The 27,943-nt window shown below is 32.2% G+C and overlaps 1 protein-coding gene across 2 annotated transcripts in view; it reads left to right on the plus strand.

The window, feature by feature from the left end:
- LOC129802974 (protein slit) overlaps positions 1-27,943 on the plus strand; it is a 161,958-nt gene that overhangs the window by 88,762 nt on the left and 45,253 nt on the right. For both annotated transcript variants that reach the window (XM_055849240.1, XM_055849241.1), the window contains exons 3-5: positions 16,401-16,472; positions 25,779-25,850; positions 26,057-26,128. In XM_055849240.1, coding sequence (XP_055705215.1) covers positions 16,401-16,472; positions 25,779-25,850; positions 26,057-26,128 — 216 coding nt within the window. The remainder of the gene's footprint in view (positions 1-16,400; positions 16,473-25,778; positions 25,851-26,056; positions 26,129-27,943) is intronic.

The raw sequence follows: 27,943 nt of genomic DNA on the forward strand, positions 1-27,943 counted from the left end.
GACTATAGTGCGACCCAAGTGTCAAATCTGAAACCAAATATGGACTATAACGAGACTCTACTGTAGTCCAGTTCAAGTTCGAGTACGAATGAACAGGATAGACTTGCGGAATACGTTAGAGAAAGAAAAGGATGGGAATTTTGATTTCATGAAAAATTTCGTGATTTAAATTTTGTGCCGGAATTACTCAGGAAATTTTGCTTAAGCTCAGTATGTTTTTTTGCCACGAAAAATGAATAGGGGGAACTGGGGTAGTAGTAAACAGGGGTAGTTGTAAACACTGTGAGTTTTTTCATTAATTTTAAGACTCCAGAGGATAAAACCCATAAGCATTCATAGATACCATGGGGATGTATGTCCACAGATGAATTGGTCAATAAAATCCTAATACTTTAAAAATAAAACTCATTTGGATTTCCATCTGGAAATTAAAAATTGTGTAAAATAATCAAAATGTAGCAATACCAGTTCTTTTCTACACCTTTTAGGAATTTATTAATGCATTTAGTAGAGAAATTGTGATTCTCATTATTTTAAAAGAATTAATAATTGGTCAGAAAACAGCATTTGGGGTAGATGTAAACAGGCAATTTAGGCGTAATTGTAGATGTCGCGAGTGTAGAATGCATGGCAAAATATTTTGTCTTCTTCTTCTTCTTCTTCTTCATCATTTCATTCGTTTGACATTTGTCGTTGTGTTCAATAAGAAGTCACGTTATGTCAAAATATGGGGCAAATCCATTTAAAAATGTCTTTGATTTGCATGCTTTTAGTTTTTTTGCTATTTTAATTATTCCTTATAAAAGGTGTAGTGATTTTTTGAAAAATAAACAGTCTTTATATATCTCTTAAGTAATTAAAATAAATGAAAGTGGTGCAAATTTAATTTCAAGAGAAGAAAAAGGGTGTTTACATCCTCCCCAGAAAGTGTTTACTTCTACTTCTTCTTCTTCTTTTTATTTTTATGGAAAACTCAATTGTTTTCCAGCATCCGCATTACCCTCGATGAATTGCCTATATCCGAGGGTAAAACATGAGCTAAGAAAGATTTTCCAAAAAATAACTGTGTGCTTGGAAAATCGCCTCAAATTCGCATCTATCGAAAATGTTTACATGTGCCCCAGTCTCCCCTATATCCTCATCATTTTTATTTAATTCTCTCTCTATAACTATTTGGAGTTATTATCCTTATTTTGGCAGCAAAAATCACTTACACACGGGAAATTATCCACTGCACTAGGACAGGATTTGAAAATCCCAATTTTTGTGACCTAATTTAAGTTCCATGTGTAACGAATCACGATTTCTCGTGATTTTTTCCTGACGAATTTGCCGCGTTATGAAGAGGATATCAATCGAAAAATCAAGTTCTTTTCCTGCTATTTCCCATTAGATTGCAATATCCTTCAAATTTTGGATAATAGTGTTTCATTGAAGCTTGTAGTTGCAATAGCAATGGGCTCTGGACAGACTGTATCGGCATGTGGAATGAAGAGTGTGTAGCTGAAGAGGTACTGGGAACATCTTCACAGTATAAGTTTCAATATGATAAACTCAAGAGGATTACAGGCATCTCTTTGCTAGAATTGCCCTGGCCTCGTCCACCCTCAATCCAAATTCTGTGGCGCGAAAGATATCTTTTGCGGAGAGAGAATGGATGGAGAGTCTCAAGAACACTCACCATCTTCATCCGCCTGTTGATGATCCAAGTACTGTATGGTGTAGTACTCCACAATTAGTGGTATATTGTTACCCATCCACTTCAATCGCATCGACTCTCATCATTCATCCTCTCCAATATATATATATCTGTAGGTACTTCAACTTGCAAAATTATACTCAACACCCACATTGCATTGTGCACTGGAGATATTTGCATTTGCAAGACGAACGCTTTTCCTTGTCTTTTTCTCCCTGACCAAGTTCAATATAGGGTCCTCCACTTCCTTCGGCTCTCTGATACATTTTATATAATGCTTAATATTTTAATACAACGTCCAGCAGAGCAAGTCGAAAAACATATAGTATGTAATAAATCAAATCTGCCGCGATCATAAATTCCTGATGATGATGACGAAGAGGAAAATATACACAGAGAGAGAGAGTGAAACAGAAAAAAATGTAACCAAATATTTTTTTTGATTTATTGTGTTATAGTGAAACGATATGGTGGGATGGTAGAGAAAAAAAAGCAGCAGAATTTTTATACCTTGAATGGATGGACGGGTGGACAGACAATTCAGTTTTGTAAGGAGTATGAGACAGAGAATTACTCACTATTCAGGATGGGGTAAGGCAGTGAGTCGAGTGGAAAATGAAAAATGATCCTAGAGGCTGGAAATAATATCCAGGGCAGAATATTTGTATGGAATAACACTGCCAAACTCACAATCTCTCACTCTCTACCATTGAGACTTATGCATTGTTGATGAGTTTTAAATTGAACCATCTGCAATGAACCAAAATAGCGCCATGATATTCTTCTTCTGTGTGTTACCAGAAAAATAGCTCTTTTCTGTGCGGGAAAAAAAGTGCGCAGAGGACTAAAAAGGCCAAGATGATATACATATATATGAGTTTTTACCGGGCCGCCTGGAATATACAAAATTGATGATGATTCCTATCAGAAGAGACTGGCTTGCTTTCAAGAAAAAAAAGCCAGCTTCACACTCAACTATTCGCTTCAACTTTGTGTATTATACGCTTATGTTGTTCTGAGAAATTGATATGATAGCATATCCAAAAATTTAATTGCACACTGAGAAAAAATTGTTTAGTATTCTCTAAAATTTCTATATTCAGATTTTATCTGGGCCAAGAGTCGAGTCGAGGTCTGTCAAAAGAAGAAATGAAATTTTCATGAGAGAGTTCTACTTAAAAATAATTTTAGGCTACGCCCCTTTCGGACTCATAGCTACATAGTTCATTGCTTTTCACTTTTTAACGTTCAATAAGAAGATAATGCGAAGCTGTAGTAAGTTACTACATCTACAAATCCGATTGTGAACAGATCACAATGGACTCTATCTATTAAAAAAAAAAATTGAAATTGCTATTTAGAACATTTCTATATTTCAGAAATATTAGAGTATTTAGATTTAGGGAATCTTTAAAGACCCCTACACATTCGAAGCAATTTTCGTTAAAAATTATCTTATAGTAATAATTAATACAAGCAATTTCCCATAATAAAGACATTTTTGACGAAAATTGCTCCCAATGTAAAGATACAAAGACCTTAACCATTTAAGGACGATTGGAACACCGGTGTCATATAAAGAAAATAATTTTTCCTGACCACCTAAACTTATTTTTTTCTTATGTTTGTATATAATTGTAATGTAGAAGGTTGAAGAAATCTATGATATTTTTTGTAAGTCTCCAGCTATTTGCTGTATAGTAATTTTTTAAGCTAAAAAATGACGAATTTTTAAATTCTCATATTGAAAATTGATTTTGATTATTTTTTATGCTTCCAGTCTTTTTTTTAAACAAAACCGTTTTGAAAAAAGAAACTACAATACTCAAACATAATATTTTTCATTAGAATGAAAATTATCAGTTATTGGTATCGTCAGAAAGAATACTTAAAATTTTTAGGCTATTTTTGTCCCTATAGAGTCAAAATATATACCAAATTAGACTCTGTTGGTTTTTCGAAGGTTAGATGTAACACGTTTGACAAGTTTTGTATATCGGTTTCATTTTTATTAGTGATTTTCGGTCAGTGAAAACTGTCTCGTCGTTAGAGTTAAGGACGAAAGCGCTTAAGGCAATCAGGTGGATGAACGCCATAGTCGCAATATATTTTTTCCAAAAACCTTCAGTATTATACGGATTTAAGCATAAAAATTTAGCCATATGGCTTAAGTACTGTATTTTTTTTAAAAGGAAATAGTTTTTGGAAAATTTAGAATTAAAATGGGATAATAAAGGGACATGATCTATTAGATACCGTAAAACATTGTTATTTAGGATTTACAGACTTACCCAGGCATCAGCCATATGGCTTAACTGCTCTAATTTGGTAACCATATGTTTTTGGGAAAATTTAGATTTAGAATGGGATATTAAGTAGAAATATTTCATTATTTAGATATTGAAAAACCACTAACTTTGATTATTATAGGATTTTTAGACTTTACCGGATTTCAGACCTAAGGCTTAGCCATATGGCTTAACTGTTCTAACTAAACTGTTTTGAAAAAAATAGGATTGGATTATTAAAGGTGAATTATTTATTAAATTCTGAAAAACCAATTGAATTGTTTGCTATTTAGGATTTTAAGACCTTCGGAAATTGGGATAAAGCTCTAGTTCGAATACCCCTTTACGGGAACATGGTTAAACATCTGGTTCTAGTCTGAAATCCGTGTTACTTCTAACGATTTACTCTCTAGCGAGATCCAATATGAACTAACTCTTATTATTTACTAAATTGCTTTACGATATTGTTCCCGAAGGGGTAACTCTCAGGTTAACTTCAGAAATGCTCTTAGGAAAAATCAGCGCCGCTTCGAGAGACCAATTAAAATATAATATAAACAGGGGATTTAACTTGGGAGGACGATAATGTTGATAAATTTACTATCTGATTATAAAGCTCAGCGCACAATAACATTTGTTTATAAACATGTTTTCAAAATTTCCTATGAGATAGAGCGAGATGACTAGATCTAAATCTCACTCACTCTCATTGAAATGTCAAAAACATGTTTACTAAAACATGGTGGGCATTATGCCCAACGCACAATAACTTTTGTTTGTAAACATATTTTCAAAATTTTCTATAAGAGTGAGTGAGATGACTAGATCTAAAGCTCACTTATGTCCAACGCACAATAACTTTTGTTTAGTAAACATATTTTTGACATTTAAATGAGAGAGAGTGAGATCTAGATCTCGTCATCTCCATCACTCTCATGGGAAATTTTGAAAACATATTTACAAACAAAAGTTATTGTGCGTTGAACATAAGAATTTTATTAAAGTTAATAAAATGTTAGCTAATAATTTTCAAAAATAAAATCAATATTCTAGGAGGGATGTGTCTGTTTTATCGGGTCTTTATGGATAAGTAAGATTGTTTTTCAAACTTCCAAATATCTACATTGTTTTTCTATGTGAATGTTTGAATGTTTACAAAAAGTATTAACAATTTGAGCAAAAATACGCACGGATTAATAAGTAAAATTTTCAAATAAAAATTGACAAAAATCTTTGTTTCAAAAATTGATTAAGCAATAAATTTGAACACACGATTTTTGTGGCAATTTCCATCCAATTGCTTCTAATATCAAAGTATGGTCTTTTAGATCAATTGCAACCTTTCTCCTGAAAGTGTGTAAAGTTACAGATAAAAAGAATAAAGAGCTTCAAAACTTTAATGTTTCAATAAAATTTGAAGGATAATTCTTCGAGAACATTAGACTAATAGGAGAATAGGACACAATTCTTTCTAATTTTGATTGAACATCGGAAATATTGGAGGACGTACCAATTTTATTAAATTAAATTATGATTTTCCCTTTACTATGACTGTTTCACATTTTTCAAGCCTTAAAAATTGATGATTTCTTTTTTTTTAATTATATACTCTCCAATCAATTAATTTGTAAATTAAAATGTTTAAAGTTTTATTTCAATATAACGGCAAAATATATTATTTACCATTTCCAGCAATTATTATGCATCTCAAAGGTCTCTAACCAACTTTAAGTAACTTAATTAAGTTTCACATTTCCAATATAGTTTGCCTTTCAGCTCAAAGGCCTTATGATGAAATACAGTGTTTATTAAGATTAAAAATTTAAGATTTTCATAGAATATAATGTGAATCTCCTTTTTTAAAATTCATTTAAAGATTAAATGGAAAAGATATTAATTTCAATCTACAGAGAAAAATTGCGTGTATTTCTCAATAGTTTATTTGACTAAATATTTCACAAGATTTTTATTTTGTATTTAAAAAAAACTGCTTAAGGAAAACGCGCAACCTTCGGAAGACTTAACATTAAAACAATACCTTTTTTAAATATGTTTTTAATGTTTTTTTTAATTTGGCTCATTGTAGAGGAGACCGGGGTAGATTAGCCATCAAGTAAAATCTTGCATTACATACAATTTGTACAAAAAAATGTTTGTATCAGGATGATAAATATTTCAATGAATAGTAAGGGAAATATATATTTAGAATAAAGAGTGGTTTCCTCAATATTCCTTGGTAGGCAAACTATAAGTTACCACTAACTAATACTATACGTGGCTCATCTGCCCCAGTCTCCCCTAATAATATATTTTAATAATTTGAAAGAGATAAAGAAATCAATTCAAGAAAGTATGACCTACCTTTAAATGCGTCAGCCTTTGAAAATTTCAATTTTTCTCTGACTTCAAAAAGTAAAATTACTAGAATAAATAATTATAATTCATAGAATGCAAATGATAGAAATATTGAAATATTCAAAGGCTAGCGCATGCAAAGGCAGCACTTTCTTCTGGTTTTTTATTCTCTTAATGTTTTTTTTCTTTGTTTTCTTAAAATTTCTTTCTATTGCCATTTGTCTATCAAATCACGTGAAGTGAATATTTTAAAATATTCATTCTAATACACATTGACCAGAAATATCATAAAAAAGAAGCACAATTTATGAATTTTGTATAAAGTAGTTCCCCTGTAAGTCCAATTGAATAATATGGGAATTTAATCACATCCACTTGTCTACCACTCCGCAAAATCATAAATCTCCGAGTATATAGTAGCAAATATTTTGATTAAAATTAATCTGGTGTGATGACTATTGGTTGTTGCTATGAGTTACAATAATCAAATTTGAACGATTATTGCTACGGAGGGACTTATCGTGGCAATAACTGCCGGAGGAGAGAACACATCACATTCCCGCCAATGATCCTTTATCCATTTTCCATCCCAACATACCCCTTGAACATCCAACATATCAAAACCCCATCTAAAGCACTTAACGTTCTTTTTTGCTCTCCCCTTTTTTTGAAAAAAAAATAGTCATGTAGTGAATTTATTCCAATGAGTGGCTTTCTTTTGAACTTGTGATAAAATCACACTCTCTATCATGTCAATCCATATACTTTCTTTTATCTCTCGCATTTTTCTTTGCCATCAATTTTTGCCTTTTTTCCATCCCACAGAAAGTTCAGTGAAAAGGACTAAATTCACTTGAGGATCAAATTTCAAGTCACCTTCCAAAATACAACCCCATCCCCCCAAACCCTCATAAAACCCAAAATTTCATGAAGAGAATATTTTCTCTATCTTCGCACAAAGACATTCAGGAAAAATGGAGGAAATTGGAAAAAGGATGAATTGACAAGATATTTAAATAGTTTCAGAAATTGAGAGCTGACGAAAAAGGATAAAACACATCTCACAATCTCTTTTTAGCCACACATAAAGGATTATGATGATGGGAAAAAAAAGAAATCGAAAGTCATGGGAGTGTAGTAAGAAAAATGCTTTCATACAGCCACAAAAATATCCTTAATTATTTACTTATAATTACACACGAGCGCCTTTTCGTATGTTGGTCACGAATTAGGAGAATAAATGTTAGGATTTTTCCATTAAGTAAGGAAGCAAAACAAAAGTGCAATTCATCAAATAGACGAATATTGGATTTCATGTTTCTGCACGACAGAATGTACATACTACTCTATGCTGAAATCATATCAATGTTTTAGCCCCGCAGGATTGAGTTCATAAAGTAAAGAGAGAAAAAAAAGAAAAATAACTCGAATAAATTCTTTTTCAAGTTTGTCGATATCAGCGGAGAAAATTCCTAAAATAGACAGAAAGTTGTGATGTCATGTATTCCTTGGAAATAACCGAAATAACATAGCCAGGAGGGTTAGGAGAATTTGGATGTAAAAAAAAATCCAGAATACTCTAAATATGCTACTTTAATGACAAATAAAGTAACTTAGGTAAAAATGTGGTATTTTTCCATTGGAAAGTTAATATGGAACAAACTTTAAATAAAATATAATTCTGAATACTATATTCAGAATTTCTTATTTTTAAAATAAAGATTTGTTATAAAATATTAAGTATTTTCAAAATAACGGTATTTTTTAAATGATACAATATTTTTAACCTAACCTTCTCTAAGTGAGCCTAAATAAGATAAAATGGGATAATTTGGAATTGAATCTAAAATAGAATTTTGAAACAACCTAATTCTTTCAGATAAATAAAGAAAAAAGACGTCAACTAACATAGGAAGCACAAGCCCTATGTTTAAGAATACTTCTTCATGGCATTTTTCTTTGACTCATCTAAAATAGTGAGGAAATTTTAAAATTCGAATTTAGGTCTGATACCAAATTATTCCATTGTACCCTATTTATTTACGTTAAAGAAAATATAAATAATAATTGAGGTTTCTTGCAATCAGTTTTTATTTTACAATTAAAATATAATCCATCGGTTTCGAGTGAAAATATGCCACAAAATTTGCCTGTATTTCTGTCGGTTTGTTAACTATATAGAAGCCAAACGGTATGAGATGTTACCTTGCAGTTTTCGGTCTTGCAACAATTACAAAATTATAGGACCAAAATATTAATTTATACAATCAAACTTAATGGCTTCGGCACACCTTTTAGATCAGGAAAATTTCATGAAGTCGAAATTCGAATTCCTTTCTTTCTCACATGCTTTGAATATGTCTATCTCATTCTATTGTACTCTTCTTCTTCTTCTTTTAAACATCATTCCAAATTCAATTTAGCTCAATCGAATTTGCTGTGCGAAAGAATGAGATAGTCATATGGAAAACATGTGAGAAAGAAAGGGATTCGAATTCCGACTTCATGAAATTTTCCTGATCTAAAAGGTGTGCCGGAGTCATAATATTCAAAATTCTAAATCAAATACAATAAAAAATCCTAGGTTCATTTATAAATTTTTCTGTCCGATATTAAAATGTCTTTTAAGAAAAACAAGGTTGGAAAATACTTTCTTAGACCAGTTAAAAAAGAACAATAATAAGGAATAATCAGTTTTATGAATAGAATTAAAATAGTAAATTCTAAAATAAAAAAATCTTCAATCAAGTAAAAAAATATTGTGAGATTAAGTTTCAAAAAGTACAAAGTCAAAAATTACAGAAAAATAGACCTCTCTTGATTTTTACTCTTTTTTTTTGATTTTTTGATTTTTTTTGATTTTTACTCGAAACGTCGTGAAGAATTAAAGAGTAAAAATTAAGAGAGGTCTATTTTTCCGTCTACTACCTGCTACATCTCATCAGATCGAAAATTCATTCAGTCAAAAATTACTTTTAAAATTGATATTTTTGTGTCTGACACACCTTACAGATCACGAAATTTCATGAAATCGAAATTCACATCCCTTTCTTTTTCAAAAGTTCTGTATAATGTCAATTCAACCCTTTGGACCTCATAATTGGATTGAATTATATTGAACTTATTATGATGATTAAACGAAGGAACATAGTGCAGAAAAGTGAGACATAAATATGCAAAACGTTTGAGATTGAGAATGAAAGAAACGTGAATTTTGATTTCATGAAATTCTCCTGATCTGAAAGGTGTGCCGGATATACTAGAAATTCATTTTAAAATGATATTCATAGATAGGGGGAGGTGGAGCTACTTTGAAAAAGGTATTTTTCGAATATTTCTAAAGGAAGCAGTCTGGGTTTTATCGTAATGTAATTTAAATAAACAAAACAATTTCGGATCTAAATCAAATTTTAGATAAGTTCAGCTTCTATTAGAAATATGTGAAAAATAGCGTTGTAAATGTAGCTCGACTTGTCCCTAGTAGCAGTCCAGTATTTTGTTATTAAAATTTAAACGCTGTGATTTCGTTTTCGAAACTACTCTTAAAAAGTTTATAGAGTTATTTGTGAAAAAATTGAAAAAGAATATTCCTTTTGATAAAATATGAAAACTTTAATTTAAGAAGGAGTTGTTAAAGTTTTACGGTTAATCTTTTATTTTTGCTAGTATTAGAGGGATATGGGGCAACTTTGAATTTGTTGTTTTTCACCTATTTTTTTAAGTGGAATTGGGTTTTATAATGATTTGAGCTTCGCAATTGGTTTGTTAAGTTAATTTATATCATTAAAAGGTTCAATTTCATTTAAAAATAGGAGAAAAGGACCAATTTCAAAGGTGCCCCACTTCTCCCTAGATAGCATAATTTATTTTTCTTTAAAAAATTGATGTGAAATAGTGTCAATCTTGTATAATCTGTAATTTCTTCTATATTATAAAGAAAAAACGTAAAAATTTATGTTTTGGCAAAGAAATTTTGAATTTCGTTTATTTGGTAAAACTTTGCAAACGTTTGACAAAAATGTTTATAATTTTTTATATGTCATGGATACACTTGCAAATTTCTTTAAAAGATTAATATATTAATATTATTAGAATATTCATAAATATTTGTACAAAAATTTACAATAAATAACTTTTTCTATGTAGATTTTGAGTGGAAAAACTTGGAAAAATTAAAATTTCCATCTTGTCAAAATTATCCAACAATATTTTTGGGTGTGAAAAGCTTTGAAGGATTATTAAGTGGCCATCAAATGTTTTTTGTTTCATAAAACAGTTAGGGGAATGTTGGCATGGTTCGCACAGAGTGAACCTTCAAACAACGCAAATTTTCTTTTTATTTGTAAAGAGCTAGTTCGTCCTTTCTTAGTCAGAAGATAGATAATTATTAAGCTCATGAGACGAGATGAGAAATGGTAGGTCAGCTCTTTGCAAACAAAGAGAAAATTCGCATCGTTTGAAGGTTCACTCCTGTGCGAACCATGCCTACATTCCCCTACTATTTTGCTTTTGGATTAACTGTTTAACTTTCTTATTTTTTCGCTAATTGCTTAAATAGTTTTGTGCTCTTTTGTTCAATTAAATGCGCGATTAAACGTAATAGTCAAGTGTGTGATATTATCTCTCGTATATTTGGCTAAATGGTAAATAGCTAAATGATTGCCAATTTATCTATTTCCACAATTGCCAAGAAATGGTTTTATTTTTCATTTGAATTGGAAGAAAATTGCCTCTTCCAAGATCATAGTCTTTTTGTTGGGGTGTTTTATTGAGGGCCGATGCCAGTTGCTTTAATGCTCTGTTGCTTCAAATGCCCAAATTATATTGCAATTAATTTGATACTTTATTGAGTTTTGTGAGTGAAGCCAGTCGAAAAAATTGGTGTGGTAATTTTGGGTTTGGTTGATCCCCAGACATCTCCAATTGGTTAAAGGGGTTCTCGGTTGTCCGCAGAAGTTCATTTTTGGTTACACCATAGTCTCAATACTTTACCATCTCCTTCTCCCCAACAATTCACGCATTTCCATCCGTACCCTCTGTCATCCCCCTGTTTTGTTGGCCCTGAGGGCCAAGCAAAAAGCACTGCGAATCTCATCATCATCATCAGCTGGTGTGAAGCGTCAGAGTTCGCATACATCAAATTGGTTGCTGAGGAAACGAAAGGGTTAATCACACGACGTTTTGTAGTTTCCTCCTCATCTAAACCGTATATATATACCGTCTACGGAGGTGAAATGGATGTGAGGGATGGGATCATGTTACAGGATTACTCTTCGACACTTCCACACCCACTTAATGTAGATTTCTCTGGTCTGTCAATTGCCAGGATAGAGGGAGAAAAACTTGTGTTCCGGAAAAAGGGGAAAAGCTTCCGACCAACACTTTCACGCACGTTATATTTATACTGACTGTCCCATAACTTTTTTTTGTGCTGCACTCGTTCGGTGAACCATAAAAAATTGATTGGATCATATTGTGAAATGTGTCACTCTAGCTAATAACTGACGGTCCTACAATCGTGACTCATTTTCGATGCAAATTGACGTCAAAAAACTCATTAATTGGCATCATAGGGAAAAGATTTTTCGCAAAAGTGAAAAATTGCTGGCCATTTATTTACAAAGTTTTCACTTGAATTATTCAAGTGCTTCCTGGATGCAGAAATACCTATATAAATATTTATTATATTTATAGAGTTTTGTGAAGGTAAACAAAACAGTATATATAATTAGTTCTTTTGAAAAGAAACTATCAAAGAAAATTGCATCAAATGAAGACGATGCAAAGTTTTTTTCTCTTACTCAAAAATTATATCATCAGAAATCTTTGTCCGCTAAAGTTTGAAAAATATGGAAGATGAGGTCCTCTCTTCCGTCAGTCCCTAACCAAAAATTTCGACATAAAAGTCGATAGTAGAAAATGGGACAGTATTAATTAATGCTTTGATCCCATAAAGCCCTTAATGTGCTATCATAAAACGTCAAATATTTTTAATTTCGAGGTTTCTCGAAATCATTTTGTGACAAAAAAAAGTTTTTTGCGAGGAGGCCATAAGTTAAGACACGCCACAAGTAATGCTACCTCCCTATATAACGCTGATCGAAAATTACTCCTTTTGAATTTTTCACAGTAAAAGTTTTCAAGAAATCTGGAGGGCCTATTTTTCAACCGATTTGATCAAATTTGGATGTTTTTGAAAGGTCTTGAAATTTACAATTCGACTACATCAGTCCTAACTGGTAATGAATAGGGTAGAGTCAGTACTTTTTCGCCAGTAAGCACTTTTTCGCCACCTACAAATAAAATCACTTTTTAAGAGAATTATGAGCTCATGGAACTACGATATGAGTATTATTTCGTGACCTCTAGTCCAACGGATCAGAAAACCATATCAGGTTCTTCGCTGAATAGTTTATTTGAAAATTATTAAAAGAAATTCTCGACAAGGTGAACAATTACGAAAAAATATGGAGTTTTTAAGACACTTGTCAACGCTAAGAGAAATTATCTTGCATTATTTTGTGTTTTTGCTGTAGAGTATTTGATATTTTTCACTGAAACTCAATCTCTTATTAACTAAACTTTATTGTAATATCATTTTTTATAATGTTATCTAAAAAAGTTTATGAAATTCGATTGTGGTGAAAAGGGCTTACTTTTTTCCGCTGTGTAAGTATTTTTCGCCACTCATTTTTCCAAGCATTTGCCAAGTGGCCCACCTCGCGGAATTTAGATAAATTTTCAATTGTTTATATGAAAATAAAAAAAAATTCAAAAAACTCTAATAATTGTCTGGAATCGGTGTTAAATAAGAAAAGTATTGTGCGAGTATTTTTGGAAGTTTTCGAAAGCAGCTGTTTCTTAAAAATCAATTGAAAACAAGTGGCGGAAAAGTGCTTACAAAATGGCGAAAAGTACTGAAACATGCATTGCTGCAGGAAATGTTTTTTGTTTTTCAACTAGATGCCCAAAAATTCTCGGGAAGTCTCCTGGTTTAGTAGAGAGACAATGTTTCAAAGCATATGTACAGAGAATTTCATTTTATTTCGACAAAAATTGTAAGAATTACAAGGGTACAAATCCTTAAGGTGGCGAAAAGGGCTTACTCTACCCTATGCTAATGACCTCAATTTATTTAATCTTATAAGTTTTTTCAATGTTAAATGCGCACTATTTCAAAAATTTTGACTTTCGAATTAATCTTTTGATAATTTATAAACGGTAGGGTGGAATCACCAGTTCTCGCCAGTGCCCCACTTCTCGCCAATTACATTAAAATCGCTATTTTTCGCAATTTATGAAATAAATGAGTCGCAATTTTTTTGTATTGTTTCTGCTTCTACGCATAGAATCGAAAAATAATAATTATTCGTTTTAGATTCACGATATTGATCACTTTTTAGAGCAATATTTTAAGCAAGTGCATCGAATCTAACATCTCTTACCAAATGTACTAAGTGTCGTCAAATTTTCATCAGGCCAAAAATTTGGGTAAATAATTTGTCTATTGAATATTTAATTGCACTTGTGGAATACATAAAATTTGTATTTAGTCAATTAATATTTCATTTTATATTATTTTTGTATAAAAATGAGGCATGGCGAGAAGTGGTAATATTCTGGAATTGATTTTACCACCTGTCGCCATATCTTTTCAATAGGCGACGCTAACTTCACATCGTACATTCTCAGTTGTCAAATCTGCATTGTTTACTTTCTGCAAAAGCCCCATAATTTGATTTCTCAAATAAAAGTGAAGAAAAATCATTTAAAGAGAGTAATAATAAAGTGATCACAAGGAAAGAGAAATGGTGAATGTATTCTTTTCATAGCATTGCCTAAAATAACCGAGTGTGGTTCTTTTGAAGTGGGTGGCGAGAAGTGGTTACAAATTTTACAAAACTAGCGAAAAGTGGTAAAAGGTGGCGACGAAATGGTTATTTTTGCATTATTAATAAAAATCAGTTTTTAAGTAGTCCAGCGTTATGTTCTAGGATTATTGTTTTCACGTATCTAGAGCCAATATATCTAAGTAACTTTGTGTCAAATTTGACTTATCTTATAACAAGGATTCAAAAGTTATGATTAAATGAATTTAATTTTTTCCTAAACATGGCGATAGCCGGTTATTCCACCCTAGTAAACCTATATGCGCCCAAAAACCACAAAACCGGAACGCTTTATGACAGAAGTGTGCAGGAACTGTTTGAACGCTACACTGAGAGAAATCCGAAAAAGTTAAAATAACATTCCGGAAATGTTAATTTTAGCCTGCACTATTGATCCAAAATCGGTGTAAATATTACCCTTTTCAGGTGTATTGGGGGTTAAAGTTACCCTTTACATGTTAATTTTACCCTTAAAAAGGTGTAAAATTTACATTAAAAAATGTTGATATATTTTTACATCTAAAAAGCGTTAAAGTTATGAGGAAGAAGAGTTAATCGCACCCCCTTTTTTTCTCAATGTACCTGAACAAACTTATTTTGACGTTTATTCGATTTTAAACGGTTCTTGCACACTCCTGCTTTATTATCTCTTTTCGTAAGTTTAGTTTATGGTAGATAACGAAATTTAACGGCTCTGTTAAATTTCAATATAATAATTCGGTAGTACATATTTTCCAGCTACCACTCTTTGCAACAACCGGTCATTCCAATGAATTTTCCAGAACCACTAAATCCGAAAGAAGTGCATCTACCCTTACTTTCGGAAATTGAAGCATTTTAAATAAAAACTAATTGGTTGTGTGATTGACAATTGGCTTTTCTCCAACTTGTTGCTTAATTATTGATTTGAAAATGCTTTTTTTGGCAAAGTAATAAATGGTGAGTGGTAGAGAGAATGGAAAAGTCATTAATATACATGGGGACATATTAATTTGTTTTACTTTTTTTTGTGTCTGCGTACTTGAACTCTTTTTTTCCTCACCGCAGACTCTTAATTTAAATTGTAGAATCTCTCTCTAGACTCTCTACTCTAGAGAATAGTCGTGAATAATGCAAATTTTCAAGTCCATTTTCCACTCAAATAATTTGCATAAAATGACGTGTCAAGAAGAATTTTCTCTCAATATTCTTTAGTTGGGTGAAAAAAAAAGTAGAAGTGTTGATTTTTCCAACAATATTACAGGCTATGCTAAATGGGCATTCCTTGTGTGCAGAATTGAGAGAGAAAAGGGAGCTTGTCGACACCCTCATACATACATTCTTTTTCCGAACCGTTGAAAAATAAACATAAATATTTACCAGACATTTGGGTGGAGGGACAACGAAGTGCTTGCATGGCTATATGTTGTTTGTCTCCCATGAAAATTCATTCACACTGAATTTTTACGGGAAGAATTTGATTTATGGGAAATTTCTTTTTCCTCTTTGAGATACAATTTGGAACATAGAGTGGTATCTCTCTATATTGAAATTAGTGGGTGAAAATTTGTCCTCAATAGGGTATGTCTTCCTGAGAAGATAGTGGACAAAATGATTTGATGCCTTAGCCACGAAATCCCATTTATTTGAGTGACTCTGGAGTCAGGAAGTGGTGACAAATGGTCACCGTTGAGTGTATTCACCCGCAAATTGTGATTTCAAGTCTCAGGATTTTCGCACGAACAAACACTCTATTAATATATATGTATATATATGGAGTCCTCCTGTGAGAATAGCTAACTCCAGATATTGCAACATTCGTCCACCTCTTATGTGTGTATTTCCTCTGGGGATGAATAAATCGCCCCCGCTGAGTCTAACGTTTTGACATTTTGGCGATGGTTTGTAGGGCTCCCCTTCTCATTCCTATTGTGGGAGTTTGTGGATATTGCAATTTGCGGTGAGATTGAATGCAATGCACTGACCATGGGAGCGGTCATTTGTTTCAATTCCACTCAATGTGTATATAGCCAATGAGCAAATGCTGTAAGGATAGTATATGGGCAAAATTGTACGGTGACAAACAAGCTAAACCTCAGTGTAAGGTGGTGACTTAATTGTAATTTATGATGGGATATTGCGCAAAGAAGGAATATTCTCACTACCATTTTATTCTTTATTTCATTGCAGTGACCTGCAAGGGAACAACATTACTATCATCTATGAGTCGGACTTGCAGCACTTGCCGAGACTCAGAATACTGTGAGTATTAAGAAAGTCTGTGATTTTTTTATATTCAAATGCTGAAGGGTGTTTCATATTTCCAAAAAAAGAACAAAAAAAAATTCGTCGGTTGCATCGACTGTTGTCATATCTGAAATAGTTTTGTATCGGCATTTGGCGTAAATAACGCCAGAAGGTGACGTTTTGTTTTATGGATTATTCTTGATTTATGCTTGCATAAAAGACATGCAGATACAACAATGGTACATGCAACCGACGCGACGAATTGCTGATCCCAACAGCGAATTGTCCATTAAAAACCACAGTGCGTTAAAGACAGATAGTTGACTTTACGACAGGAAAGTCTTGAGTTCGAGTCTGATAAACACTCAGTTTTTTCTGATAGCATAGAGTCTTAAATTCCGCTGTAAAACATAATACTAATCTATTGAATATAGATAGATAGATATTTTATTCATCGACAAATGCTTTAAAAGCGCAACAACATTACGGGAACAGTGACTTATTTTCCCTCTATTGCGTTCATCGCTGTCTTAGCGTTGGCGACCAACCTCCAGAGGCAAACGGTGGAAATCCTCCTTCACAGGTTGTATAAACCGTTGCAGAAAAGAAAACTGCTTTTAATACTATTTATGTGCTAAAAATAATATTTACTGTCAGTATAGTTGCAACAAAACTCTGTAAAAATAGTAAAATTAATGCTAAATAGATTTTCACGTTAAGACTATACTTTGGGAGAGGTAAAATTCAATACAAAATCCACTCTACTTGGACCAGAAAGAGGTGTAAATGAGTCCATAATGGAGGAACTAAAATTAATTTTAAAGGCAAATCAGATTTATTATCAAATCCAAATTGTTAATTGTGGGAAACGAAGCGGAACATGATACTAAGCATAAAATTAATTGGTTTTTAGGGAGAGGTGGGGCTACTTTGAGGTGTGGGGCTACATTGATATATTATTTTTTCGCCTATTTCTAAATAAAGCTTGTCCTTACAATTGTATAATTTAGATCCACAATTGCTTTGTCTATCCGAATTACATTATGTTAAAACCCAGTTTCCTTTGTAAATATACGATAAAATGGTATAACAATGTAGCCCCACAGTACAAAGTAGCCCCGTCTGTCCTACAATAATTGAACTTTTGCTTTCGCTGCCCCATCCTCCCCTGTACTCGTAAGACAGCTGTCATAAAATTACCAATTTTCTTAAGAAAGACGATAGAAAATTTACTACGAATACCACGTAAAGAGTAGTTAAATATTTCTCAGTTACATCATAGAAATTTTGTGAATAAGGGAAGTAGGGCTACTTTGAGGTGTAAGGTTACATTTATATACGATCTTTACGATAATTTAATTTAGATCCCAATTCTTTTATCTTCTAAATTACATTATGGTGGAATCACCACTTCTCGCCAGTACCCCACTTTTCGCCACTCATATTGAAATAGCTATTTTTCGTGATTTATGAAATATATGTGCCGCAAAATTATTTGTATTTTTACTGCTGCTACGTATACAGTAGAAAAATTATAATTATTCGTTTCGAATTAACGATTTTGAGCATTTTTTAGAGCAATATTTAAAGCAGGTGCATCGAATCCAATGTTTAATTATCATCAAATTTTCATCAAGCAAAATTTACCGTTTTGGATAAATAATTTGCCTATTGAATATTTAATTACACTTGTGGAATAGATAAAATTTGTATTCAGTTTATTAATATGTCATTTTATATTATTTTTATATAAAAATGAGGCATGGCGAAAAGTGGTAATATTTTGGAATGATTTTACCACCTGTCGACATCTCTTATCAATAGGCGACGCTAACTTCACTTCGTAGATTCTCAGTTGTCAAATCTTCATTGTTTACTTTCTGCATTAATCCAATAGTTTGATTTCTCAAATAAAAGCGAAGAAAAATCATTTAAAGTGAGTAATGATAGGGTGATCATGAGGAAAGAGAAATACTGAAAGTATTCTTTACATAATATTGCCCATAATAATTAAGTTTGAACCTTTCCAAGTGGATGGTGAGAAGTGGTTACAGCACTGGCAAAAAGTGGTAAAAAGTGGCGACGAAGTGGTTATTTTTGCATTGTTAATAAAAATCAGTTTTTTGAGTAGTCCAACGTTATATTGGAGAACTATTGTTTTCACTAATCTAGAGCCAAAACATCTAAGTAACTGTGTCAAATTTGAGTTATCTTGTAATAAGGATTCAAAAGTTATAATAAAATTAATTCCCGTTTTTCCTAAACATGGCGATAATTGGTTACTCCACCCTACGTTAAAGCTCAGCTTCCTTTAGAATAACATGTAAAAAAAAAACAGATTTAATTATGTATAGCCCTACCATGCCCTACTGTTCGTCAAATTTTCTATACAAATGCCCTATGAATCCAAGATCAAGGTCACGTTTCTAATTCACCGAAAAATCACAAAACAAATATTTATTATTCAGGTGTGTTGCATTTGTAGAACGTAAATAATCTTAATCAATCTACACATTGTGAACAATTTTCGAACATTGTTGGTGTTTACAATGTTCGAATGATGAGTACTTTCCCCTACAGGCCTTCTTGTTCTTGTTCATCTTCTTCTTCTTGTTCTCAAAAGATGAGGTCAGACATTCCTTAATTGATGTTTCGTTAAGAGTGGACAATGTTGAAACGTCTTCAGTAAGACCCTTCTAGTCTAGTTCCAAAAACATTGCGCTAAACTAAGAAATCTTAGTAAGCTTTGTGTAATCCTGTACCGTTGTGGAATCCTCATTTGAAGCAAACGACGCGACAACTCGCATCGCCTCTTATATCATGTGTTGACACAAAAATGTAGATATGACAACTGTTGATGCAACCAACAATCTATTTTTATAGGTTATGCGATGAGTGTGTAACTAATTTCTATCACAGAGGGGTCCGCATTGAGTGACATTGTCGGAATCGAAAGAAAGCTCGAAAATCCACGTCTTGTGACACAAAAAAATTGCATAGGGGGAGGGGCTACATTGAGCTGAGACTATACGTTGAAAACGCTATTTTTCACATATTTTTCAAAAGAAACCGCAATTAGTCATAATTTTATTTAGAAACAGAATTGTTTTGAAAATTTATGAAAAAAAACGAAATACATTAACTTAATTTATCAAGTTAAATATTTAGGCGTAACCGCATGAAACTTGAAGGAGGGGCCTTATGAATTCAATGTTATTAGTTTCCTAAAATCAAGTAATTTTCATGTCCTGTCTTATGCATTTATTTCGAAATTTTCAAATAATTGGGACACCCTAATAAAGGAGACTTTTCCTTAGTCCAAATAATGAGACTTTGTGTACACACGAGCAACAATAAGAGGCAATATGTGAAGCTCAGAATGTCCCTTATTAAATCTCAACCCCCGTCACATATTGAAATAGGACACAAGAGATATATTAAGGAAGAATATTCCTTCGGCCATCCTTTTAATAGTACTCTGTGGCTCTGGCATTAGTCACGGAGTGGTTCCTGTGTCCTTATGAGAACTAAGGGTGAGGGATTCACTTAAGCTCCTTCACGGAATTTAATTGACACTTGGGAAATAATATTGGCTATTTATTTTTGCGAATATAACACCCCGACAAGATGATGGTAGACTTCTAAATAATTCTATATAGCAAAGGCATCGTTGGGGGTGTGGATGAGAAAGTTGAAACGAATAAATATTGCATGTGGATATGAAAATAGGGGGAAGTTACGCGGTAGAAAACCAAGAAGAAAGCATGGGGGAAAGGTAGCATGAAAAAAAGGTATAAAAATGAATGAAAAATTGAGGGTGGTCTCAAAATAGGGGTAGAAAATACTCATGAAGACGGTGTGATGGAATTCATCGCTATTTTTCCGTCTTTTTTTTTTAAATCTAATATGTATACAAGACACAGAGCGCACAAAGTTTCATTTTATATTGAAAGGCCAGCAAGAAGAATATAAAAGCTTGAGGAGGTTTCTTTAATGGTACCTAATGAAGCTCTACGATGCTTTGCGAATCGTGATTAAATGAGATATGCAATTTAAGATGGGAAAAATGAAACACACCACACATAATTTCTCTCTTTATATTCTATTGAAGGTGGAAATATTTAGAGTTTTCCTGGAAGCTTCTAATTTCAATAGAAATTTCATTATAAAAAAAAAAGATTTAATTCAAATATATGGAGATAGTATGGTAGTTTGTAGAGTAATTTTTGCGCTGATAGAGGGACGATAATGGGATACGCATTTGCCAAAATAATCGTAAAATTTTAATGAAGTGCAAATCAATTAGAATATTAATTGGTAATGCCAATAAAATGGAGTAAAACTCGGCAATTTTGTTATTTTGCAGAGTACCTTGTTTAAAATGGCCATTGGCTATTCTGATAAATATTTAAATGCAGACTAAACCAAACAGAGTGTTTCATCAATTTTGCTACCACTAAAGAAATGTTATGTAAATTTAGTAATGCTGCAAAGCTCTTTCAAAACCAAAAAAATACAGTAGGGAAGGCTTTGAAGCTTCGCACTTCCACATACTTTGGCTTTGAACTCTTCATATTTTTCCCATATTCTTTTAATGAATCTGATTTATCCACGGCATTAAAATTTAATAGCCTGTCTTAAGTCACACATTTCCTGAAAAAAAAGGTCAGATGCATTAAAGGAATATGGGAAAAATATGAAGAGTTCAAAGCCAGACTGTGTGCGAAGCCTGAAAGCTTTCCCCTAGAAGCGTTTAAGTCAAATAAAAACTGAGTAAAAGAAACAGTGAGGTTAAATTTTAAGATGATTTATAGCGTTATATGAGGAAAAATGTGAACTACTTCAAGTCTACTATTTTTTTTAGTACACATCAATAAAATAAAAAAAGTATCAAAAAAATATATCAATAAAATGAAAAAAGTGTCTAACTGGAATATTACATTTAAGATCTTTCATTTCATTTTCATAAGGCAGTTTCACTATTTTGAAAATTGGCTAATGTACTAAAAATCTGAAGTGTCGTTATTATCAACGACTAATTGCAATTGATGATTTTTTTATTCCTGGAAAAGTTTTGAATTTTCTGAAGTACTAAGTGAAAGTTTGAGATTAAATTTCAAATTTATATCACAAGAGGAAACTGAGGCAGTATTAAATCTAAGGGAGTTGTAAACACTGATTGTGTTATTCCTACACCAATTGAGCTTATATACTGAGAGAAATCCGAAAAAGTTAAAATAACATTCCGGAAATGTTAATTTTACCCTGCATTATTTATCCAAAATCAATGTAAATATTATGCTTTTTAGGTGCATTAGGGGTTAAAGTTACCCCTTTTCACGTTAATTTCACATTTAAAAAGGTGTAAGATAACCATTAAAAAATGTTGATATATTTTCACACTTAAAAAATGTTAAAGTTCTGAGAAAGAAAAGTTAATCGCACCCTCTTTTTTTTCTCAGTGTATCGATTATGTCCTCGGTGGACAAGGATACCTATGGTATCTACAAATTCATATACATCTCATCCTCTGAAATCTAATATCTATAAAAAAATCGCAGTGATTACAATTACCCCATGTTTACTACTGCCCCAATTCCCCTATGTGATTTAGTACATTCGAGTGTTAAAAATTAGTACTTCTTTTTCTCAATTTTTAAATGGGAAAACTCTGTACACAGTAAAAAATTTTTAGCTACTTTACTATAATTTTCTTTGTAAATTTTACAAAAATATGTTATCGTGTGTACTGATACGTATTTGTGTAATTTGTACACATTTTCTCTGAAATCTGTGTAATTTTACACGAAATATGTAAGAAAATGTACACAACTGTGTAGTCATTCGCACTTGGTTCCACAGTTTACCATTACATTAAATTTAAATTACACATTTTTAGATTACGTGTTTTGCTAAAATACATATTTGAGCAACTTTACAAGAATAATCGTAGTAGAAAAGCAAACCAACGATTATCCTTGTAATCTTTTTTTACTGTGTAGCATTATGGTGTTATTCCTATGAAAATTGAAAAGGGAAAATCTTTAGAAACATTTTTTAGTACTTTACTGTTCTCAAGTGTTTCTGCATTATCGACTTTTCTTTGTGTTTCTTTGTGTTTTTTTCTCGACTGTTTTCCTCAGTCCTTGCCGTATTCTAAAGCAACCAAACAGAGCACATTATAACAGTAAAGTGCTAAAAAAACATTTTTTTTAGCATGTTACTGTTCTCTAGTGCTTCTGCATTATCGGCTTTTCTTTACATTTGTTTCTGTCGAAACTGTTTTTCTTAGTCTTTGCCGTACTTTTAAACAACTAAACAGAGCACTTGAGAACAGTGAAGTGCGAAAAGAACATGTTTTTAGCATGTTATTGTTCTCAAGTGCTTCTGCATTATCGACTTTTGTTTGTTTTTCTGTCTGTCTCGACTTTTTTCACAGTCCCCGTTGTGTTCTAAAACCAGCAAGTCGTGACAGGAAACAACAAAAAGAAAAGTCGATTATGTAGAACCGCTTGATAACAGTAAAGTGTTAAAAAATATATTTATTTTTCAATGGAATAGCACCATTATAACATAACATTGCTTTGTTATACAACTGTGAACACTTTTTACCAGATACCCTGTATTAAATCCAATTTTGTAGTATTTTATAAAAATTCTCATCATTTTAACAGAAAATGAAATGTTCACAAACGAGTATTCTAAATCGAAATACTGTCATGAAAATGAATATGCCAGTAGTTAATTGGAAATTTAATTACTACCCATTAAATTTTATCTCATTTTGATTTGTCACCACTTTTATTTTGTTTCTATATCTGCTCCAACAGTCAATTTAAAATGAACTATTTGGGTTTATTATTGCAAAATATACCATTTTTCCACAAAGCTAATTTGGTCTGTCTGGATGTGTCGGTATAGATCAAAATATAAATTTCTCTTGTTTGCTGTTTAATTGAACAAACCTCCATCAAATGCATTTTTTTGGCCACATGGTAAATTACCGAGTTATCAGAGGCAGAGAATCAAAGGATTCTTGATGCACTGTTCTGCAATTTACCAATTCAAACGTGATGCTATTTTTACATTAACTATGATTGCACTTATCTTAATGGACTTTTTTTTGTCTATGTGGAAGGGCAGAATCACAAGAGTTCTGTGGAGAACATTAATTTTTTACACATGTGTATTCATTTCAAAGCTTTTGGGTTTGTTATGCATTGAAAGAAAATATTATGGACATTTTCGATGGGTTGGAGAATGGGTATAAATAGAATAGTAGAAAGCACAAGAGTTTTTATATGAAAAGTTCAGCACAGTCGGTGTACAAAATTACTGCTGCCTTTTTTATTGCTCGAACTCATAGATACAGCAATACACGGAATATTATTTTATTTGGATACTTTGGAATTTCAAATACCTAATTTCCAGATTTCCAGTCGCTTAGCATTTAATTGTATTAAAGTTTTTGTAAAAGTTCCTGTTAGTTTATTGTAAGATCTAAATATAGGCCAAATAGTTGTAAATTGCAGCTTCTGGTTTTCGGTGTAAAATTTAAATGTTAATTTTACAACTTTTTAAGTGTAAAATTAACATGAAAAGTGTAACTTTAACCCATAATACACTTAAAAAGCATAATATTTACACCGATTTCGGATCAATAATGCAGGGTAAAATTAACATTTCCGAAATGTTACTTTAACTTTTTCCGATTTCTCTCAGTCAGTGTTGTTTTCCTTTTCAAGACGCATATTTATATCAATTTTTGCATTAAAATGTGAAATTTTGAAATAACATCTAGACTAGAGTAAATATTGGTCATAGTAAAGATTTAAATTTCGGCGGAATTTCAGTTGATTTTTCTATATGAGACATGATGATTTTCTAAAATGCTGAATTAAGATCAAAGGTTTACTGGGTGAAAAACGGACAGCAGCTATCCGGAAACGGATTTATCCGAATTTTCGAAACGTTTAATGGTGCTATGACAATTAAAAATGAGCATGTCTTTTTTTTTAGAACAAGAGTGTGCAAAAACCGTTTGAAATCGAATAAACGTCAAAATAAGTTTGTTCAGGTAGCGTTTTGACCATTGACGTACAAGTTTCATTTGACGTTTGCTCGGTTTCAAACGGTTCTTGCACACCTCTGTTTTAGAATCTCACTGTTCTTAAGTGCTTCCACATAATCGACTCTTCTTTTTTTTTTGGCTCTACTGGGGAAAACAGTTGAGACAGGAACCAATACAAAAAAAGTCGATAATTCAGGAGCACTTGAGAACAATAAAGTGTAAAAAACATGTTCACTTTCAGTTGGAATAGCATTATAAAACCCGATTTGGACAATTCGGACATGGCTGTATGTCCCAAATACGTCCAATATGAGCAATTTAAATTGAATTATGTGGACATGAGTAATTCGAATTATGAGAATTAGACAGCTGTCAAATTCTAATGAATGGACTAATTCAAAGCAATTGTCTATCGTGTTTCATCTTTCAACCGGTTATAAATATTTGATGAACCGATATTGCTTAATTCTAAACCGAGAATCAATTACTTTAATTCTACAACATTTTGGGCAAATTTTCAGATGGCTTATAAATCGGTTTAAAATCGGTTTTGAGCCATAAACATAGTACATTATTAAGGGATAAAGAACTCTGCAATATGCAAAACAAACTGATTTCTTTCCTCAGAAAAATATGCAGAAACCAATTTTTTGGACAAAAGAGTTAAGAATTCGAGCGTTCTGCAAAGCCTAGAATGCTTTGCTATCCCTTTTCTTTTCCCGAAAAACAAATCTCGTTTTGTATAAGCGAGAATATGAAATCTGAGATACAACATTATAGCCTCTTTATACAAATGCATAAAAGAGATACTTTGCTGCCATACGTTTTAAATAACTTAACTTTATTTCTTCACCGCGTCGACCTCGCGAGTTTGTGTGTGTATTTTATTATGCGTTAATTAATACGCCAGGTAATATTGAATGAGTTGCAATAAATTTGTCTCGGTGGGAATGAATGTGCCTTTGAGCACTGTTAACAGGATTAATAAAAATGGTTGATTTTAATCAGCATAATCTTCTCACATTCATTCAGATATTGAATCAGAGAGTAATTGGTGTATTAGTTACGATTAAATGTGATGGAAATTTTCCCATTTGATATTTTCCCCGGTCGTAATTGATTGTGAATGGGGAAGGCTCTACGGTCTACGTTAAAATCCATATCAATTGAGTTTAAAACACATTTCTGTCCGCATCTCTCTTTTGATTAAAGTCTAATTTTTATATTTTTCTTTCTTTTCTCACTTCCAGCCAATTGACCGATAATCAAATTCATACAATTGAAAAGAATGCACTTCAAGACTTGACTCGATTGGAGAGATTGTAAGTTTATAATTTTATGATATATTGCCTTCTGTATCACCCCAAGACATTTTTCTGATTAATTCACTGCATAAGTGAATAAATGTGAATTTATTTGTCTCCACGGGAGTGGAAGTGAATGCGATACACTCACAGTACAATATAAGTTTGCTTAAAATGCTATATTTCATACAATTTATTCACATTTCACTTGTTTCACTTTGCAGACGACTCAACAACAATAAGCTGAAAACAATACCAGACAACTTTTTGGGGAGCACAGCTAATCTTCTTAGACTGTAAGTTACTTACACCAAATGCTATATGTATATCTGTTAAAGCACAATGAATTTATTTATAAGCATCGCGTAAGATTCAAGTATTCATTCAATACTACCCGTTTTACTCCAGTTTATGTATTATTATATACTATACACGTGGTGTACAGGGTGAGAAAAAAATATTAGAGCAATAATTTTATATTGATACACTGAGAAAATAAAGAGGGTGCGATCAACTTTTTTTCCTCATAACTTTAAAACTTTTTAGGTGTAAAAATATATCGACATTTTTTAATGTTAATTTTACACCTTTTTAAGAGTAAATTTAACATGAAAAAGGGTAGATTTAACTCCTAATACACCTAAAAAGGGTAATATTTACACTGATTTTGGATTAATACTGCAGGGTAAAATTAACATTTCCGGAATGTTATTTTAACTTTTTCGGATTTCTCTCAGTGTATTATTCCTTAAGTGAAAGGCTTTTACATTATTTGTTACAGTTTGTTAAATCAAGCTCATTTTAAAAAAAAATCAAATAAATCTCTTTAGTTTTCGTAGAGGAAAATGCACTAACCTCGAACGATTCAAAGTTCGGACGACTGAATTTTTTCAAAGTTCCTGCTGGATTTGACTTAATGGATCTTATCAGGAAATCAGAAAAATTAGTTGTTCGATGTTTGAGTCGTCTGAAGGTAGCACGCTTTCTCTCAACGATGAACTGGCGCAAATGACTTTAGAGGGATGTTTCCGGTGATTTCCTGGGAAAATGTTAGTCACCCTAAGATGAAAACACTTTTTTGCCCAGAGCTTTCGATCCTGATGGGGATCTTCTTCAGTGGCTGGTAGAGCATTAAATTTTTTATTTGCAACGAATTTCTTTTTAACATTTTTTAAAGGTCATTTTTAAACAATTTTTAACTCACTCAACTAAATTGTGTTTCCAGAGTCTTTCTTAGGGAACGTGTGGTTCATGGGGTTTCAAATCATCACCAGCAGGATATCAGTGTAGAGCGGCTTTCCTTCTGGAGAACTTTTCTCAACTATTTTTGAACTTTTACAAGAACGACCTTCAAAAAATGTTAAAAAGAAATTCGTTGCAAGTAAAAAATTTAATGCCTTTCCAGCCACTGAAGAAGATCCCCATCAGGATCGAAAGCTCTGGGCAAAACCAAAAAAGTGTTTTCATCTAGAGGTGACTAACATTTGCACTTAGCCGACTCTTTTATGACATAACTATTTGTAATTACGGCAAAATTGATGAAAAAATCCTGAAAAAATCTATTTCACAAATTTTTCATCCGAATGGTAACATTGCTTGGAATATCAATGTATTAGTATTAGTATTAGTATACAATATCCATGTATTAGTGAAAAATCATTGATAGTTTTAGCCCGCCACAGAAGAGTGGCTACAATTGCCCCGAGGGCTGTTTCAGTGCTCATCATCTTATATAAAAAATTGGATAATTATTATCCAAGTGAAAAATATTTTTTAATTAGGTTTATTAAACCAGAAACGAGGTTAAACTATGCAATCTTGACTAGAAACTCAGAAAACCAAATGCTGGTCCAAAATCTGTAACATCAAAATTACAATTTTATACCCATTTTATAAAAATGCTTCTAAATTGTCGGATAACTGGATCAGAGTTATAAATATTTCTGGCAAATATGGGGATGTGTTCCTACTTTCATTAAAAAATACTTTGCTCGATGTACATTTTAAGAAAAACGAGAAAAATCCACTGACTAATTCTACCCCTGGCTATAGGTACTCCGGTCTCCCCTACTTTGTAACACTGATATCTCGATACGATTAATAATAATAAA

Source organism: Phlebotomus papatasi, chromosome 2, assembly GCF_024763615.1.
Source record: "Phlebotomus papatasi isolate M1 chromosome 2, Ppap_2.1, whole genome shotgun sequence".
NCBI lineage: Eukaryota > Metazoa > Arthropoda > Insecta > Diptera > Psychodidae > Phlebotomus > Phlebotomus papatasi.